General features: G+C 41.0%; 2 protein-coding genes across 4 annotated transcripts; one reads left to right on the top strand and one right to left on the bottom strand.

Moving 5' to 3' along the window:
* The first annotated feature begins 765 nt into the window (after nucleotides 1-765).
* Nucleotides 766-6,359, top strand: LOC147464359 (DEAD-box ATP-dependent RNA helicase 3A, chloroplastic-like). Of its 2 annotated transcripts, none has more exons than XM_086514380.1 (13): nucleotides 766-1,403; nucleotides 2,849-2,979; nucleotides 3,084-3,498; nucleotides 3,579-3,677; nucleotides 3,764-3,988; nucleotides 4,073-4,450; nucleotides 4,725-4,862; nucleotides 5,003-5,098; nucleotides 5,254-5,450; nucleotides 5,532-5,648; nucleotides 5,824-5,908; nucleotides 6,000-6,061; nucleotides 6,142-6,359. In XM_086514380.1, exons 1-11 carry the CDS (start codon nucleotides 966-968, stop codon nucleotides 5,906-5,908), a joined length of 2,319 nt encoding a protein of 772 aa, XP_086370506.1. In that variant the 5' UTR covers nucleotides 766-965; the 3' UTR covers nucleotides 6,000-6,061; nucleotides 6,142-6,359. The 2 variants fall into 2 exon arrangements, with proteins under 2 accessions (XP_086370506.1, XP_086370514.1); XM_086514388.1 differs by having other exon boundaries at nucleotides 6,139-6,359.
* Nucleotides 6,360-10,630: 4,271 nt separating this feature from the next.
* Nucleotides 10,631-12,488, bottom strand: LOC147464358 (replication protein A 14 kDa subunit B-like). Of its 2 annotated transcripts, XM_086509000.1 has the most exons (3): nucleotides 12,120-12,488; nucleotides 11,326-11,437; nucleotides 10,631-10,902 (listed from the first exon to the last, which is right to left on the bottom strand). In XM_086509000.1, exons 1-2 carry the CDS (start codon nucleotides 12,379-12,381, stop codon nucleotides 11,373-11,375), a joined length of 327 nt encoding a protein of 108 aa, XP_086365126.1. In that variant the 5' UTR covers nucleotides 12,382-12,488; the 3' UTR covers nucleotides 10,631-10,902; nucleotides 11,326-11,372. The 2 variants fall into 2 exon arrangements, with proteins under 2 accessions (XP_086365126.1, XP_086365122.1); XM_086508996.1 differs by lacking the exon at nucleotides 10,631-10,902 and having other exon boundaries at nucleotides 10,989-11,437.
* Nucleotides 12,489-20,137: the final 7,649 nt, after the last annotated feature.

The raw sequence follows: 20,137 nt of genomic DNA, 5'->3' as shown, positions 1-20,137 counted from the left end.
TCGAAATCAAAAGTGGAAAATTTCTTCTTAAGAACACTAATGTTTTTCCAAGTAGCATCTTCCTCAGGCGTGTCTTTCCACTTGACTAATGCTTGACGAGTCTGTAAATCATGATAGTTGAGAATACGTTCAGGTTCATTCAATTGGACCTGGAGGTTCAATGAAATCAACCAAAATGTGTTGATCAATGACATTGTTGTCCCACAAACAATCTACAACGCTTCATAGCTCAACACAAGTTGCCCCCCCCCCCCCTCCCCCCCCCCCCCACCCCCCAACCCAAAAAAGAAAAGTCGCACAACAATAGACATGGATACATATAAAACAATCGACAAATATTTGTTGTAATAGCTTTGGATACCACTACTAATATAGGCACACTAAAAAAGAAGCACATCTTCTACTACAAAACAACAGGGCCACAAGGATACAACACACTATGTGGTCACCCTAATATTTCCAAGAAGTGACATTACTTGAAATGCAATTACTCTAGTCATTAATGCTTACAATCATCTTTCCTTCTCTCTTCCTCGTTCTCTTTTCCTCTCCCCTTCTCTTTGACTTATTACACAATTTCTGTGTGTCTTCGTCCAAGTCCCTTGCAATCGCTCATACAACTTTACATATACCATCCTCGTCCTATGCTTCAAAAGGAGTGCAAATGAAGCTTCTCGTGCACTACCAGTTTGGTAGCTTAGTTGATGTTTTGAAAGAGCTAAATACCTAAAAACTCGCATTGGCAAAAATTGGTCACCATTTCCATTTGCACGAGGGGTTTAGGGTTTATTGGCTTTTGCCAGTCCCTCTTATTTGTTGGAGAGGGAGGACTGAGCAGTCGAGGAAAGGTGAAGCTTCGCGTTGTCAAGCTTCCTTTTCCCCACTCACTCACCCCTCTGATAGTCTGAGCTTGCAAGCAAAGAGTTGGCCCTGCTGATCAAAGGGGCTTCTGGTCCAGATTTCAAATGGCGTCTGCTAAGAACTCGCAGACGCTAGCCCGCAGGGCAATTTTGCATGTGCGGACGCGCTCTGTTGGCGTCGTTGGAGCGCCACAGATTGCTTCTACTGATACAAGCTCTGCTGGACCCTCTTCTTCGTCGTCAATAGAGACTCCTAACTGTGTGTTTGGAACTAGACGAATGCTTCACTACCATAGGTGTCAAAGCACAAGACAATTGAACAACTACAATCAGGGTCTTCATTCTTGGGCTTCTGCGCAAGCTTCAGCTTCTCCTGCATTTGCAGCCGACCCCTTTGATAGTGAGGACCTTTCCAAGAATGCTTCCGAAACAGCATCAAATGTGGCCGGTGGTGAAGGTGTTGAAATTGCAAAGCTCCCAATTTCACCTTTGCTTATCAATGGTCTTGCTAAGCGTGGTATCACCTCGCTGTTTCCCATACAGGTACTGGTCATGTTTATGAGCAATCAGTCTCCGTGTGGATTCTCTCTAATTTTTGAAGCTTGGGCAAGGCATAACTTCTTAGTCATAGCAGTAATGACATTAAAAATTGACGACACTGGTAATATCATCAGAAGTACATGTGAAACACTGAAGTTGAACTTGTTGATCTTTATTAGGATTCCTTCAATAGTTACCAGGTTTACCAACCTGGGTAGTGGGTACACGGTGCTAGTTGAAGTGCCAAAATGTTGATGATCTATCAGTGACTGCATGATCGCATCTCTTTACCAATATCCTGGTTATCCAGAAGTCATTCATCCAACCCATATCATAGCTACCGGCTGAGTGGAAGCCTTATTAGGAGAGGCCAGCACCAGATCTTAATTGATGATCATGTTGAAGGTGAATGGTAGTGCTGGCAGTGTAATGTATAAGTGTGGACTGCAGGTTTGAGTGAGAGGCTCGCAGTCCTACATTGCTGAATGCAGCAGGCGGCCTGCTCTCTTTCATGGCTTGTCGGCAATGAGTGGGCCATGGGTTTTTTATGGGATGATTGGGCACACATGCTTGGGCCTCTTGATGGTATTGAATGGATGTGTGAGGGTTATGGTATTGGCCTACTGAGAAGGATCCCATGACTGGAATCTTTCAGCCGTGGGGAAATATGAGCAGGTCCCACTGTTTAGCATGTTGTTACTTTGATGTAGACACTGAACACTACAATTTCCGAGCAAACAATCATACATAGATGATCATTGGGTAAAAAGGATAGCCCAGACAAAAGATTTCACAAGCTACAGATGTCAGACAATGCATCACACAGATCTTCAATGCAGAAGAGCTCAATAAAGACTGCACTTTGTTCCTTTTGTCAGGGACTGCTGTTGATTGACAAATGTTTTCTTGATTTTTCTGTCCGCCCTTCCTCTCTCTCTCTCTCTCTCTCTCTCTCTCTCTCTCTCTCTCTATCACCAGCACCCACCCATCTGCAGCACTAGAGGGAATCTCTAATTCATAAACTCGGTTCATGGGGTCTTTGTATTGATGCATAGTCATGTGTGTATGGTGTGGGTATGTGGAAGCATATATTGGTACCTAGTTCTACACCACAATTAGGCACTGATGACGTCAGTGGGGATGTGGTAGTATTTAGTCTTGTGGAGCTGATGGTTATAATGTCTTGTGGATGATTACCATGAGTAGATATACCTTGCACTTTTCTGTAAAGGTGGATCTGGGCTCATCCTTATTTTTCTGTTTTCTGTGGACAAGAAGCTTTGCGTAGGGTGTCTGCATAACATATGAGTTAGAATCTTAGTATATCTTTGTTTCCTTTCCCAATTCAATAGGCTTCTTTCTTACTCTTTATGGAGCCTTAGAGCTCCTTCAGTCTCTTATTGCCTTGCAAGTTTTTGTGTGCTTATGGCCCTCCCTTTGTTTTGCAGAGAGCTGTTTTAGAACCTACGCTGAAAGGCCACGACATCATTGCACGTGCCAAAACTGGAACAGGCAAGACATTGGCATTTGGTATTCCTATATTGGATCGAGTACTCAAAGAGAACGAGAAGCGGACGAGGTTTTCTAGCAAGTCTAAACTGTCACCTGTTTTTTCAATGAAATTTTCTCTGGAAGGGCTAGTCTTTGTTCAGTAGATGTTGACTGGGCTCATGGTTTTGACAGGGGTTATGGAAGAGCTCCTTTAGCTGTTATTTTGGCACCTACTCGGGAGCTTGCCAAGCAGGTTGAAACTGAGCTAAAAGAATCTGCTCCTAGTGCGGAGATTGTCTGTGTGTATGGAGGGGTATCTTTGGATGCTCAAGTTAGGCAAGTGCAAAAAGGAGTGGATATTGCGGTTGGAACTCCTGGACGAATGATTGATCTTCTTGACCGTGGTGCTTTGAATCTCCGAGAAGTGCAGTATTTTGTTTTGGATGAAGCTGATCGTATGTTAGCCGTGGGATTTGAAGAGGCTGTTGAGAAGATTTTGCAGCATCTTCCTCCTCAGAAGCAAAGCTTACTATTTTCAGCCACCGTGCCAGACTGGGTCAGAAAGCTTGCAGGGAAATATCTTAAAAACCACATAATAGTTGACCTGGTACTTGAGAAAGTCTCCTAGTTTAATCTCCTATGACAAATCGTTTTCTTTTGTAAACGCATAGGTTCTTTTTGTATCAGGTTGGTGACAATGATGAGAAGCTGGCCGAAGGAATAAAAGTGTATTCTATCTCCACAACACCAGGAACAAGACGGTTTATGTTGAGTGATTTGATCACAGTGAGCTAGCTTCCCATGAGCCATTTGACTGTTTATTTAGGATTCCTTTCATCTCTCTTTGGCTGTAACAAGTTTGTGCTTGGCAGGTATATGGTAAAGGACGCAAGGCTATTGTATTTACGCAAACAAAGAAAGAAGCTGATGAAGTCTCTTCTTTCTTATGTTCTAAGCTGGGCTGTGAAGCACTTCATGGTGATATTTCACAACATCAAAGGGAGAAGACTTTGAAATCGTTTAGAGATGGACGTCTTTCCGTGTTGGTTGCAACTGATGTTGCTGCTCGTGGCCTCGATATTTCCAATGTGGACCTAGTGCGTATTTCTATTTCAGTGTAGCATATTCCTCATTTGGTTGTAAATGATTTGTCGCTGTTAACTAGCCATGGCGATCTGCAGGTTGTTCATTACGACGTAGCAAACGATACCGAAACATTTGTGCATCGCTCTGGACGAACAGGACGAGCTGGAAAGCAAGGCACTGCTATTCTTATGTACATGGAACAGCAAAGACGCACTCTTGATTCTCTTGAGCGTGAGTTAGGATGTAAGTTTGAAGGCCTAGATCCTCCAGGTTTGGAAGACGTCATAGGTTCTTCTGCTCACCAAGCAATCAATAAACTGAAAAATGTCTCTCAGAAGACAAGAGACATTTTTGTTTCTGCTGCGGAGAAGCTGTATGCAGAGGAAGGGGCTGGAGCGTTTGCTGCTGCCCTTGCTTGCTTGTGTGGGTGTACCGAGCTTCCAACAGCTCGCTCACTTATATCTTACGAGCATGTGAGTACCGTTCTCTTTAACTTTAGTTTTCATAGCTAGAGATGTAATCCCTTTCCAATTGCGATCTAGCTTCTAATTTGAGAAATCTGCCAGAAAATCTGGCACCTACGTCTAAACTATCCATTTGAAATGGGGAAAGATTTGCCAAATTTTAGTGGTTTAACTTATATTGTTTAACATTTATCCTTTTTTGGGGGGGGGGGGGGGGAGTGGTGGTTATTTCTCATAATGCTGTTCACGGCCAAATTTATTTTTGGTTGTTTTGTGTTGGTAGGGCTTCATGACTTTACAAGTCACCCGACCTGGAGGGTCGCCAATCGCTTCTGCTGAAGCTGTAACACAATTTGTCTCTCAAGCGTTTCCTTCTGCGGCAAGCAGTATTGGCAAAATCAGAATGCTTAGTGACAGCCAGGTTAATTGGAAAGTTTGTTGACTGTCTCACACCACTCTTTTTAGTTCGAGATCGACCGCATGTGCATGCACGAGCTCGCTCACAAAAGCTTGCAAATCACTCTGTCCTTTAATGTGTGAATTGTTACTGGAAATGAACAGGTACCTGGTGCTGTCTTTGATCTGCCTGAAAATATGGCAAGAAGTTTACTTTCAATGACCATTGGGACTGGGGAAGTTCTTGAAGCTCCCAAAAAGGTTTGGTTGTTTGTTCTTTGAAATGTGACATACAGGAAATAGGTAATTCAAAGGAAGCGAATTACTCAGCAGAGTGAACCTTGGCTATGTGTTAGGCTAGAGATTGTGAAGCTACATCTTTCAGAATTTATTGAGTAGTTTTTTATGATTACCAGCTGCCAAGGATTGTGGAGGACGTCTTTCGATCTGGTGGATTTGGGGGTGGATTTGGCAGAGGTTTCGCACCCAGAAGCTCTCCGGGCCGGTTTAGCTCTGGTGGGTTTTCTGGTGGGGGTAACTGGTCGAGTGGTTCCTCTGGTGGCAGTGATTGGTCCAGCAGACCCAGCTACGGCAATAACAATTGGTCTAACAGGTTCCCTATTTACTTTTGCTGGAATATTGTGATTGTTGGTATATACTCTGTCTTGGTAAGCACCTGTTGGTATTGATGCAGATCTCCCACTGGCTCTGATAACAGCAATTGGTCAAGCAGGCCATCTTTTGGATCAGGTGGAAATTCAGGTTCAGGTGGTTTTGGTGGCAGTGGCAACGGGACTTCTGCTGGAAGCAGGTTTGTCACTCTCTCTGGTTATCGTGGCAGTCATTGTATCAAGGCTTTTTGTAAGGGATATTGTAAGGACTAGCTTCTGTGTAAGCTTCTACAGTCCATATTTTGTATATTTTTCTCCACTTTCAGTAGCTTTTGATCGCTGATATATATATTTTTTCCCTTTTATACTCTATAGCCTATTTTCTGGGAAATGTTTACGGTGTGGCCAGCCTGGTCACCGCATTTCTGACTGCCCAGTGAAATGGAATCCTCCACGCTGAGTAAGTTCTGTTTGTGGTTGAGCATTTAATAATTTTTTGTTCAGCTCGGGTGGTGTTTGTGACCTTGATTAAACCTTTAAAATCTTTTCAGAGTGGTGTAAGTCTGTGAAGGGATCATGGAACGATTTGTTAAGGCTCTGATTTCCAATACAGGTATGTGAATAGTTTAAGTGGTTGCCTGCATCTCTTTGTTTGTTTGGACTAAAATTGTTTGTTGTTGCTTTGAAAAGCAGAATGATAATTGGGGATAATTGGGTAGGAGCTTGCCCTTTGCTCAGATTGAAAGAGGTGCCGGCCATTTCTTTCAGTGCGAATGTAAATCTTGGCCAATATTATACTAGCTTCTGCTTACAATGTCCAGAAATTGACATTTCCTATGTTCGATAAGGGTATCAGGATCTCCCTCATTTTGACATGTAGTGCGTTTATTATAATTAAGAACAATAACACATGCTTAAGTTCTCCCCCCCCCCCCCCCCCCCAAAAAAAAAAAAAACAAAAAACACATCTTCCCTCTTTCCCCAAAAAGTCAAACAATTAAGGTTGGTTGGTCTCAATCAATTGGCTTGCCCTCTATGAAGCAACCTCTTTCTGGCGTACCTGTGGGTCTTCTCTTCCTCTCAAGTCTGTGCCTCAGCTTTGAATCAAGATTGTTAGTATGTTTACACGATGAGGCAATCGTTCAAAGTGCATGATGTATGTACGATTTTGTGTTCACAGTGTCCCATATCTGTGCGTAGGGGAGTGGCTGTTGTTCATACTTGTATTGGGGTTGTTGCAGTAGCCAGTGGCTTTTGGTCTTGATCAGAAACTTTTCAGTGAGATTCCGTTGCATTATTTCTATGTGGTTGCTGTCTTGGAGGCCATGATTGTTGAGCTTTCATGTGCGTAGTGGTTCGTAGCATATGCCAAAGCTTCAACGATTTAGAGCTTTGATCCAAGATCATAAATGCCAAGCTTCAATCAAGTCTCTTCATGTTCTCTTAACAAGTCTAATTTACACAAAATTACACTAAAAGTTGAAATAACTCTGGTGAGAAATCCCCGTCTTTAATTTGATAGGTCTGCTTTGATCTGCAACTGGACTGATCAGCTAGGAAAGGCTAGTTGCCATTATGGTTTTTGGGTAGGAAGGCCTATTTTGGGTGAGGGCTTAGATGTGAAACTGCCCCTGTGGAATTACTACTAGACTCAAGGTTGTGTGTTAAGAGATACTGCATGTGTCACTTTCTGAGGGACTAGTTGACCTCTTACCTGCTCAGGTGTATGTCATGATCGTGATGAAGCCGTAGTTTCAATCCATTGGCCTATCCCTGGCTATTTAAACAAGGGTGATTGCTCCCTTTCTGTATTCTCTTAGATCCTGAGTTTCTGTTTTCTCGTGACATAGTTGTGTGAGAGCGATGGCAACACTCCAAGGAAATGAATCTTTGTCTGCTCCTCTGGTCTTTCTTATTTCAATGGTAGCCTGCTGTACTTTTGAATGTTCTTTGAAGAACTTGTTAGTTCAGAATAAGCTCTCTTGACACTCCCTCACATTTTGGATTGTTAATAAATGGTAGCTTATGTGTGATCTCTTGGATGGAAATCTTTGTAGTAGGTAGTCTATGGGAACTGCATTCTACAGCCTAAGCCTGATGGGTAAACTATGTAATACTTTTGGGACTTAACAATTTCACCATCCGGTGTTGGTGTTTTCTATCATTCTGTAAAAGTGGATGTTCGGTTTGCATAAGCTATGTGCAACAGTTTTGTGTTTAATAATAAGCAGATGTACCTACTTCTTTGTATCAGCATCTTAAAGGTAACATGTTTGATGTCTCTTATTCTTAGCTTGAGACAAGCATAAGATTTTCCACAGAAGCATTTTCAATATTATTATATTATTTGCAAAAAAAAAAAATAGAGGGAGGAAAGAGAAGATTTTTAACATCCTAGGAATTTGTTTGTTGTATAGAGAGAAGATGATTGCAAAACTACCTGCCACCACAGGCAAAAAAAAAGCTGAGGCCAAGAGGTGAGAATTTTGTTAATTCTCAAGAAGGTTAGGGAAATGGAGGAACAAAATAAAGTATGTGCATACCAACTTGATAGTAGACAAGACCAACTTTCAGCTCTCAACACCCATTATCCAACAGCTATAAATGAGGATAACAAGCTAGAGGTAAAATAGAGATGGTTGTATGTGGAGGGTTGATTGCTTAGGTCATTTTGTTATTGTCATAGGTTTATTGCCACACGACCAATATAGCATTCCTCAATCCATGAAAAACCCCTTGTTGATTATCGCAAATTCTTAGTCATACCCATTCAAGAAGTGTTGATAAAGAGTTCTTTTGCAATACCTGAAGAGTGAACTTATGCAAAGGCACACGAGGCGTCTTAACATAATAAATACCAAGCCAACATGTAGGAGGAGATGGATATCTTGCAGTTCCCAAGACTTAATATTTTATGCTGATGCTACAAGAAATGATTATAGATCCACCTTATTGGCGAGGGAAAGGAGAGGAATACAATTGTCCCAAGGTGGACACCACATGGATAAATGGTTTGGCATTGCCACCAGCCCCAAGCGATACATGCAAAAGAGAGAACAAGAGATGGGGATTGGTTTAGTGTCCAGCTATCTACATGTATCATGTCGCACAGATTTAGAAAAGTGGACAACCGTGCTAAAGCTCTGCAAAACCAAACATAGGAGACATTCGTTGCAACTTGTGTAGACGATGCAAAACCTACTAGGCAATCAATTTGTTGCATGCAACAATGCATAATCTTAAGATTGGTGTCTCAATGTTTAGTTAAAGAGTCATAAAGGATTAAACACAAACTTACTTCTTGAAGGAACATTGATATTATAAGTGTAGTACAAGTGCACAAGGAGAGATGGAAAGACCTTGTGACACATTGATCTCTTAAGCAACAAAAGATATAGAAGTTGGGAGCATACTAGTAATTAACATGAAAGACCATGCATATACATTCTAGAGGCCTTGAAAGTTGTACTGCGCAAGAAGTGACGTGTGGCTCAACAAAATATCACATGAAATTAAACAGTACTGCGATCATTGATGCATTATTGGATGTTGATGACAACGTTAAGGAAAATTAAATGGATTTTGCTATCATAAAAGCAACCTTAAGCATTCACTTAACCTTTTAATAGAGCATGTTTAGTTTCCAAGGTGAACTTATTCAAGTAGTATCTGCATGAATGACCTAGTTTGACGATTGGTTCTGCTGACAACATGTTCAAGGAAGAAGGGTAAAACAGGACCCTGAAATAATAGTGAATCAAAATTTGATATCGACTGTCAGCAACAATCTACTTGTGATTATAGGCAAATATAAAGGTTGCCAAAGCCACAAAAAAAACAAAGCGAAAACAACTGAGACAGCAAGGGATTTTTTAGTGGTGATTAGAGAAAGGTAATGTATTCACCCATTGCATGCTCCTTGGTTGCAACCAAACAATTTGCAGACTACATGTTTTGTGTCATGTTAAATGTTAAAGAACAATAGCAGAGGACCTAACTAGAGATCTGCGACATGTAAGCTTCATCAAACCAACAAAATGTACAATTACTGGGGTGCATGAAATTTGCCAAAATCTTTTCATTTAGGATACATAGATGATGGCACTACAACTCGATAAGCTAAGGGTCAAATTTTCTGTTTTGTTAAACACCCACACATTTCACTTATGAAGAAACCTGGCAATACCCAAATCCACATGCCATACATCATTCAGAATGCATTTTAAAATATTGTAGAATACATGATCTACATGCTTCGCTTAAAGTTTCTGTTCGTTTGGTTTTGTTCAAATCTTTTAGTTCACATTTAACAAACACATTATTAAAGGTTTGCTGTATGTTCAGTATGTTGTTCGGAATCAACCAAGGGAGCACGAAGTGGGATACAAACACATTGTTATAGGTTTGCTGTGATTTTTAGAGGCCTTAACTTAAGTATCAGCTAGTAAAGTGGTAACGATTAGACATAAGAACCCCCGTAAACAAGTAGTTTGGATGTCGTAAGTCCACAATATATCTAGAAATAAGGCATGCAGTGTCCATTGATGGCAAAAAAAGAAAAGCATGGTCCAATTCCGTTACAGAGAGCAAACATTATTCAGCATGTACTATGTTCTTGTATGTGGTCACAATGGGTGTCTATCACTTACTCCCCATAACTGATGTCCTCTTAACTATCTTATCCATCTCCATCCTCTGGGTCAATGGCCCTGACATCGAAAATGGTTGAAACCAGACTTATTGACATCACAATTAATTACAGTAGCTATTGTGATCCATGAACTACTTCAATTCAATCAAACAAAAGTTTCTACTTACTCAGCAGATTTTCTTTCATTTCAACAAATTAAAATTTTGAGATTAAAGCATTGACTAGAGAGAGGACAGATAACCTACAAACCCAGATGTTAGTCATCAGCATTACCTTTAGCCTCAGATGGTTTAACAAACTGAAGTCACAGGTGGCCCACAATCCGAGGGAAAATCAGCTGGCAGTTTATGCAGGTGAATAATGGTGCGGTTAAGGTGGGGATAAGCTTTACTTCTGGAAGTACACCACAAAAGCACTGAAATTTAAGCTAATACTTGTCTTGAGTTACTCTCAATACTCACCTTGCGGCGATATTTCAAAGCCTCAGTCAATCACCAACCCTTGCAAAAAAAGGAATGCTGACCCTGAATATATTTCTAAAAATGTTAGTTAATGCCCATCTCCCAGAATACAAGTCAGAACTCTTGTGCTTGCTTCAAGCCACAACATACACTGAAATGATTTGGCCCCATTACAACACATGCAGTGTACAATGCTAATGCATCAGCTGCAAAATTCTTCATGCAGGATTGAGACAACTTTGCTAATTTCCCTGCAATTTTCTTGAGCTGTACTTCAACAAATTTCACGAATTGCAATTCAGACCTCAGCTCACTGGCAAATCAATTCCCGAAGCAAACAATCTGCAATCAACATATGGACAAAACTCCACTTAGGCAGAAGAAAAGGTCCTACTCAGCCATATGGAGTATTAGCATATACATTCTAGTAGATTCTACCAGCCTTAATTAAGAAACAACATACATACAAATTGATATCTACTGAATTACAGAACAAATAATGCAATAAGGTTATAGGACAAAAACCTCAGGAGTAACAGCTAGAAGTAGCGGACTAGATCACGAGGATGATGAACACCCAAAGAAACCAATCAAGACTAGAAGGGATAAATGTGGGTGTTAACAATGACAGACTAATCGTAAAAAGAACGACAGAGCTGTTGATGGTGGTAGGAATTAGCTGTTTGCATAAACAATCTGCATATCCAAACTAGTCATGACACCATTTCTTTGGCTCAAAAAGTAATGCATGATTGAATGGTGTACATCATCAATAGCTGGCCGTATATTTCCTCGATTTGTACACCTTACAGCTACATGAACAGTGGCTGATAATCTGAATTTGCCATCTGGACAAGCTGATTAAATGAAGCCATGTCTGCAAAACATCACAACATATTTAGAGAAAAGCCAGACTGCAGAAATGTGGAGAAATTAAAAGAAAGCAAAGCTATAATTTTGGAAAGATGAAATGCCACATGGCATGCTTGTCCAAATGCCATGACCCAGATGAAGCTGAAAAGTTAGTACAAACATACTTCTTGGTGCATGACGATGTAGACATAGTGAAGGCACAAATGGAATAAATTGTACTGACTTTGCTCACCATACACAGACAATATGCAATGTAAACTTTGAAGAGCATACAGAAAGTAGCAGAATATGGCACACTATTTGATCATATTAAAGCTAAGCCAGCAGAGTAAGAGTAAGCGATCATGAGCAAGACTACTGTTAGGACTTTTGAAAGGATAATTGGCAAAAGCAATAAGGAAATACTAAATTCAGAACAGTTGATCCCTCATGTACACATAGAATGTCCAAGGAGAGTAAAAACGAGACAGGGAAGAAAAGCTTTTAAATGAGAGTAGCACGGACACTGTAAAAAAGGAAATTTAAAAGCTACGGCAGCTAATAAAACAATGGAAAACATGCAGAAGACAAAAGAATCCCTACTGCAGAATCGTTTGCAATTTGGTATCAAAGCCCTGTAAAGCAACCATGAAATGACAACACAAAGCTTTGATCTCTATAAAGCAGAAGCTGAGGAAAGAGAATACCAAAATTATCGCCGAAATTGGTGCAGATTTCTGCCCGAAGAGAGCGGTCGGAGTCAACGACACCAATGACTTCCACAAACTGGCTGAGGGAGGAGATGGGGGAGGCCTGCTTGATGGAGATATGCATGCTATCGGAGGTGAGGCCGGCGAAGGCAGAGTTGCCCTCGGCCCGTACCACCTTCACTACGCATCTCACCCTCCTTCCCACGTACCTCTTCAGCAGCTCCGCGTTCACAAGAGCTGCAGGATTGGAAGTGTCCATCGCGCTCCCTGCCTGCCTGCCTCCCTCCCTCCCTCTCTCTCTCTCTCTCTCTCTCTCTCTCTGTAAACAGGCCCTAACCTTCGACAGCAGGAAAATGGGCGGGACAATGTTTGTAGTGTTAAATTCCCGCGGTTCATACCTAGGTCAACATTGGGGCAGTGTATTTTTAACTTTTAAAATCGTTGGTAAGATTGCTTAAGCTTTTTATTGGATCATAAAGCTGAGAAAATAACTTTTTCGAACAATACCCCACTCTGTGTGTATGAGAGAGAGAGAGAGAGAGAGACCAAAAGGCGTAATAGACCAACGACACTAGAACAATACTTCATCGTCATATGGCCCAAATGTCCAAAGTAACAAATGCTAAAATGTGAACAGATTAGCGAACCACTAGAGCCAATTGGCAACCTATTTGCCAAAGCATGATCTCTTTTATGAGCCGAGCATCTTCCCATCAATCTCCTCCTCCGTAAAAAACCTCTTAGGAGCTGCTCTATGCGTCTCAATAAAAGCTCCAGTATATATGCTGGTGATATGATCTTGAGGGCGTCAAGATCTAACAATCTCTGTGGTTCTATATAGGAGAGTCCCATGAGCTTAAAAGTGGGGTCTTGTTTAAAAGCACCTATGTCTTAGTAATAAATCAATGTTTGGTCTAGCTATCTACTCTTAGCAAAGGTTGCACGATGTAATATGTTTTGATTGCGATCATATGTCAACAAAAACTCTAAAGAGACTGTCCCTTTGGCCAAAAGGGATCTTAAACATTAGAAAAGCCTACCTCAAGTAAGGTGTTCTAACTGAGCAAAACCCATTTCTCCTGCTTTTGAAGCAATTCTGTTTGAAAACATGGAATAGGGTAAAACCCCCAATGGTGTGCCACCTAAGAGAGCCAACAAATTGCCGCCACTGCTTCGCACTGTTTTCACTTGGGAAGGGAGCATTTGAGAGTTGGAAGCAAGGGTTGTCTGGGGTAGAAGCAGCATCACGAGCGGTGAGGCGTGCAGGACGCACACCGCAAAACCAAATTTTACCTGTAAAAAAATTGGCCACCAGGAGAAAGACAATGAGGGGTTTAATAGAGCCAGTGCACCTCGAACCTGAGATCGAACGGCGAGCATCTCATCACAACTCACTTTAACGAGTCCACCACCCGGTTGAGGGTGTGCCATTATTGGAATAAAAAACGGGGCAGACGGGTCCCAACACAGGGACCCGGTTTTCTATCGGCCCCTTTACCCTACTTGAAAGAGGTGTGAGAATGCACATATATTTGTGTGTGTGAACGTACACTGGGGAAGGGGAGTACACACTGTATAGTGGAGTCTGTAGTGAGATAACATTCACCAACTCCTTATTCACCGGTCGGTCATTGTCAGGCAAAGGGACAAGGGCCAGCGGCCAGTCTGAATAGAGCTCGAGGATGCTTATATAAAGGGTAGTGGTTGGGCGGAGAGTCATTGTTTAGGTCCCCTCTAGTCTCATAGCTAAATTAGAAAGACACGGCCATGGAGCTATTTTAGAGCTCGAGGGTGCCTATATAAAGGGCAGTGGTTGAGTGGAGAGTCATTGTTTAGGCCCCCTCTGGTCTCAAAGTGGTATTAAGCTAAATTAGAAAGACACGGGTATGGAGCTATTTTTGGGCAAAAGTGTGCATGAAAGCTTACTGATTTTGGGCTTTCGAGGAGAACAAAGTGAGTGAAGGGCCGCTTAGTAGGGGAGGAGCCGTCAAACAACTTGCACTGTTTCGCGAGGGGGTTACCCCGTTGAGGTTGCACTATTGAGAGGGCAAAAAACGTCACGAATAGCACCGTCTTTGGCAGCTCGTAGCAAGTAGCAGAAGCGTTTTTTCTTCCCCAATAGTTCTGCCATCAATCCTGCCCATGGTGTTCTCACTTGATCGCCCAAGGGAGCGCCCAAGGTTAGCCCTTTTAGGGCGAATAAAAAAAAAGAAACCAATCAAGGGAGAGATACACCCCCTCATCTTCTCTCTTCAAGGATACATTCGGCAAGCTACCAAGTGAAGGTAGTTGAGGCGAGCGAAGGGAAAGTGCAGTGAATTTTTGTAAATTTAGAAAAAATTTAAAGAAATCCAAGTGTTTTCAAAATCACATATTATTTCAATTTTCAAAATGGTGATTTTCCATTATAAAAATGGTATTTACCATAGGTTGCGCCATATAAATTGGGCGTTCTTAGCAACATCTGGTTGCTCTCTACGAGTAGACAGCTTCTAGATGTTAGATTAGACACGGTCTAATAATGGCAAAGTTCGCACTTGGGTGGAGATTTCTGCGATTCATGGTCGACATCAACAATTGTCTATGACTTGGTGGTATTGAATTTGCAAGGCTAATTAACTTCATAGCCGGTTCCGATCTATTCTCGACAAGTGACTTTCTCTCTTAGGTACATCTTTCCTCTAGCTAGCACAACACGTTACGCCATGGATTTGGATAGTGACTTGCAACATACCTTTGATTTTGAAAATCTTGCACCAGTTCCACCTGTTGTTGCTGCCCTGCGGTCAGCTACTCTCACGGAGGGTACCCAAGTGGCAACAAAGTCAGATGATAGCTACGAATTGCTTGACATCGAAGAGTTTAGAGAACTGCGAACACATGACTATTTTAGAGTCTAATTTTGCATAGTTGAATGCGATTGTCACCAAGATGTCCGATATGCCTGTGCAATTCATGCAACCGACGACCAAGGGCTAAGTTAATGAGCAGACTCGTGTTTCTGCGACCCTCGAACTTGGTGGGAGCAGTCATGGTCTGCAGGAGCAAGGCTCCAATCTGGAGGGGTTGCACCTTCTCTCTAAAAAAGAGGTGGATGACTTGTCAAAGAATACCAAGCCACTGATTTTTAGAGGAGAGGAAAGGGAATGCAACAAAGTTACTATGAATATATTCATGAAAAAATGGGATGGAATTCACAATCTTAGACGCACTCGAGATGCAATCAAGGCGCACTAATAAAGAGTCTGACACTGAAAGGCAAGGCCTACAATTGGTGGATGTCACTCAAGGAGAAGGGCATCATACGACAGACTTGCGCAACCTTCGAGAATGTGTTCATATTGAAATTTATGTCCACAAATGGTGGATGTCGCTCAAGGAGAAGGGCATCATACGACAAACTTGGGCAGCCTCCGAGAATGTGTTCAGATTGAAATTTATGTCCACAATGAAGCATACAAAATTTGGTCTGCATAGGACAAGTGCTCTATGCATCAACATAACACACTGTTGGAGTATATCTTGCACTATCGTGATGTGATTCTCAAGTTGAAGTGTTTAGATATCTCTTATCAAGTGCATGGCTTCATCCATGGGTTGACACCAAAACTTAAGAAGAATGTCAAAACCCAGACCCCCAAGACGCTTGAGGAGGCTACAAGTGCAAGTGCATATACATGACGATCTCGATGAAAAAGCTTTGCATAAGACTCACGTGTCTGACACTACACCTATAAATGCACAAGCACAACATGGACATAATAGGAAAAAATACATAGTAGTTGCATCTGATGCAACCAAGAAGCACAAGGGGCCTAGGGTCCATCTATCTAGTGAAGAGATTGAGAAGGTTAAGAAGGAAAAGTTATGTTTTACATGTTTAAGGAGTGAACATGGCAAAAAGGGTTGTCCTAAGTGGGAATCTACTACCTAGGGTATGAAAAAAGTGGTGCACATGGTGCAACTGCTGCCTCTTGAGTCCTCCTCTTGTTTCTTCAATGTGGAAGTCACACACCAAAGTGATGTACGTGTTGTATCCTGGCTTCAATGTGGCATCCAACCTTTGGTCCACATGAGTTGGTGCGTATGCATGGGTTTATCCAAGGTCATAAGGTGCAAATCTTGGTAGATGATGGTGTTTCATACAATTTCATTAACTATAAGTTACTGAAATGGCTCAATTTGCGACTCCGAGTTCCCATTGTTACAAGGCAGCGATGATTAACGGCCATGATGTTGAGGTGCGGGACACTTAAGTGAAAGATGTATCGCTAGAAATTCAAGGGTATCATATGTCCTTGAATTTTCAAATTGTGAATATCAATCACGCAGATACGGTCCTTAGTCGAGAATGGTTATATAGTTTAGGATCATCATTAAAACGTAGCTATAAACGCAATAGTTTGATGTTTGAATCCAATGGCGTGCACGTGCTATTGTTGAGGGAGAAGGATGTTCCTTCATCACCACTTATTTGTACAAATAATCTAATAAATCTCTTTTCTCAAGATGAAATAGAAGAACTCTTTTTGTGTTACTCACTGTGTCATTTTCTATCAGATGTAGCTAACGTTGCTAATGTTTTATGACAATTCCTCAACGCCGCATGCTTCTTTCTCATTTGTTCCAACTATTGCTACTTCTCTCTCGCCAGACCAAGCAAATAGATTTATCAATGGAATACAAAAGATGTATTCCCATATGATTTTTTTCCAGGCTTACCGCCGACACGTGATATGCACCATGGTATAGATGTGGTTGCAGGTAGTAACCTCGTAAGTAAACCTCCCTACAAAATAAATCATTATGAGGATGTTGAGGTGGAAAGTCAGCTTGACTATCTTAGTAGAGGGTTTATACAACCTAGTTCTTCACCATGGGCCTCTCCCATCTTGTTGTTGAAGAAAAAAGAGGGTAGTATGTGCATGTTCATAGATCACCGTGGATTGAATGCGGTTATTGTTACGAACAAGTATTTGTTTTGTCAAGAGTGGATGAGTTATTTGATAAGATCACCCATGCTCGCATCTTTACAAAGATAGACTTGTGGTCAAGGTGTCATCAAGTATGAAGTAGGTTTGTTAATATACCCAAAACTGCATTCCAAACAAGGTTTGAACATTATGAGTTTTTGGTTATGCCCTTTGGGTTAACCAATGCGGCCACAACTTTCACGATGCATATGGACAATGCCTTGAAACCATATCTGGGCAAGTCTGTTATCATTTTTCTCAATGAAATTCTAGTGTATAGTGCCTCTAAGAAAGAGCACTTACAACATCTAAAGCATAAATTTGAATTGTTATGGGAAAATAAGTTATATGCCAAGGAATCAAAGTGTGATTTTCTCAAGGAGGAAATTCACTATTTAGGGCATGTGATTTTAGCTTTCATCCGGGCTACATATGGATAAATCCAAAGTGGATGCCATTAAGAGGTGGCCTCTCCTAGAAATATGGAAGAGTTACAAATTTTCTTGGGATTTGCAGTTTTTTATCTAAGGTTCGTTAAAAACTATGCTCATATAGTTGTTCCAATGACGGGCCAATTGAAAGCCAAGGGGAAGAACCTTTCAACAGGGAGAATCTCAATAGAAAATTTTTGATGCTCTCAAGGGTCCATTAGCTACAACTCATTTTTTACTTGTTGTGGATCCTTTAAAACTCTTCGGATTAGAAACAGATGCTAGCAACTGTGCTATTGAAGCATTCCTTCTATAGGAGGGAAGGCTAGTTGCATTTGAAAGCAAGGATCTTTATTTGACACAATAGAATTATTCTGCTTACAAAAGAGACCTCTATGCAATAGTGTTTGCTTTGAAAACATGGAAAAATTATATGTATGGAGCTCAGTTTGAGACTGTGTTTGAACATGAAAGTATAAAATGGTTTACACAAGAAATAGATTTGAAGGGTCAAAAGGTTAGGTGGTTGAGATTCTTCAAGAGTACGATGCAAAGCTCTGATATCATGATGGAAGATACAATGTGGTAGTTAATGCTTTTAGTCATATGTTTGAGATCAACTCTCTTCTTTTCACTGAGCTTTGAAGTAAGTCTTTGGAATCTCTCAAGGGAAAATATGAGCATGATGACACGTACTCCAAAGTGTGGATCGATGTGAAAATGAGGGATCCTTCTCACTATCTTTAACCTCCACACCTAGTTCTCCTCTTTTAAGTGATGAGCTGCAGCGATGGAAGAAAATTTCCATAAACTATGCGTACATACTCCATAAGGGGAGAGTTTGTGTACCGACGGACATAGACATTCGGCACCAAATTCTTTACGAATGTCATGACAGTCCTAGTTTAGGACACCCATGCATAAAGAAAACTTGTGCACTCATACGACGACAATTTTATTGGCCATGTTTACACGGCTATGTTCAAGACTATGTCTTCCATTGCCAAAAATGTCAAGTAAATAAAGCAAAGCACCTAAAAGCAGGAGGTATCTTGCATCCATTGGAGATTCCTAATGGTAAATTGGAAAGTATCTCTATGGATTTCATTGTGGGTTTACCAACCATTGTATGAGGTCATGACTCGGTATGGGTGGTCGTAGATCAGTTGACTAAACTTTGCAAGTGCATTCCAACCAAGTCCACAATTAAAACTCCAGAGTTAGCTAAGTTATTTGTTGAAAATACGTATTGGTTGTATGGGTAGCCAAGAAATATTGTTAGTGATCGTGATCCCAAGTTTAACAATCATTTTTGGAGGGTTGTGTTTAAATGATTGGGTAAACAACTCAACCTCACTATTGTAGATCATCCTGAAATGGATACTTAGACTGAACATGTTAACCAAGTGCTAGAGGATATTTTACGAGCATACATAAGCAAAAAGAAATCAGATTGGGAAGATTATCTCCCTATTCTCAAGTTTTCTTACAAGTGCTAAGCATGTGACAATTAGTTTTAGTCCTTTGATGCTTATGTATGTTCTTCAACCTAGGTCACTAGTTACGGTGGGGTTGGTGATTGAGAATCTTTAGTAGGTCAAGGATTTTATCCAAGACCACATGGAAATGCTGAGACTGTCTTGTCAAAATGTTTGAGAAGCACAAGATCAATATAAAAAGAGAAACGTCGGCAAGTTACCTTCACGGAAGGGGAAGAGGTATTTTTGCATGTGCTAGAGCATTCAAAAAGTCTAAAGACTGGGCCAACACCCAAATTATCTCCGAGATATTGTGGGTTTTAGATAATTGAATTGGTGATATGGCCTACAAACTCTCATTACTTGCACGCTCTCATATTCATCCAGTATTTCATGTAAATTGTTTATGTAAACGCTTACATAAGGATGACAATGTTATTGACCAATAGATTTTGGTTGATTTCATTGAACCTCCAACCCACCGACATGCACCTGAGCGTATTCTTGACTATCATGATCTACAAACGTGTCATCATGTACACTGACAAAATGCATTAGTAATGTCACAAAAAAGCTAGCCCTCCCTAGAGACTTGGTTGGCATAGGATTGCATGCATTGCTATGTACAAAGACTACATTGAACTCATTTAAGTGTTAGAAATTTTGCTGCCTTCTTTCATACAAAGCTCAAATAGCATCTTCATTGAGTAAACCTTAATACTTGCACTTTTGCTATCATACGTACTACATAATTTATCCCATAAGGCTTTAGAGGTAGCTTCACTAACACTAGAAAAATACATTGACTCTACAAGATGTAAACAAATGGTGCATTCAACTTTGACATCAAGCACTTTCCACAGGGCATCCGTGTAGCCATCACCCTCTTGGCACTCAAACATTGGCTCCATTTGACATTTCTGGATCAAAAAGTCTTGAATCCGTTCTTTCCATTTGAAAAAGTTCATTCCATTGAAGTTCCTAATGACATCTTTGTCAGAAGAAGAGGCTATAACTGCAAGAGGTAAACACTATGGTGAGAAGCTAAAAACTATGATGACAATCCTAGGAAAGATCAAGTAGAATTTCTCCTGCATTTGGAGCAAAATATCAACTGAACATGAAAGAAAATG

Source organism: Adiantum capillus-veneris, chromosome 1, assembly GCF_014529385.1.
Source record: "Adiantum capillus-veneris isolate H3 chromosome 1, ASM1452938v2, whole genome shotgun sequence".
In the NCBI taxonomy this organism is placed as follows: Eukaryota; Viridiplantae; Streptophyta; class Polypodiopsida; order Polypodiales; family Pteridaceae; genus Adiantum; species Adiantum capillus-veneris.
The sequence above is the reverse complement of the archived record's forward strand: the minus strand, read 5'-3'. Positions and strand labels throughout refer to the sequence as shown.

Excerpts from the sequence above, each read along its gene's own strand:
- LOC147464359 (XM_086514380.1), top strand. The coding sequence starts at position 966 with ATGGCGTCTGCTAAGAACTCGCAGACGCTAGCCCGCAGGGCAATTTTG. Across the intron at positions 3,499-3,578 it reads ACCACATAATAGTTGACCTG|GTTGGTGACAATGATGAGAA; the intron begins GTACTTGAGAAA and ends TTTTTGTATCAG. Across the intron at positions 3,989-4,072 it reads ATATTTCCAATGTGGACCTA|GTTGTTCATTACGACGTAGC; the intron begins GTGCGTATTTCT and ends GGCGATCTGCAG.
- LOC147464358 (XM_086509000.1), bottom strand. The coding sequence starts at position 12,381 with ATGGACACTTCCAATCCTGCAGCTCTTGTGAACGCGGAGCTGCTGAAG. Across the intron at positions 11,438-12,119 it reads CAATTTCGGCGATAATTTTG|ACATGGCTTCATTTAATCAG; the intron begins GTATTCTCTTTC and ends GATGTTTTGCAG.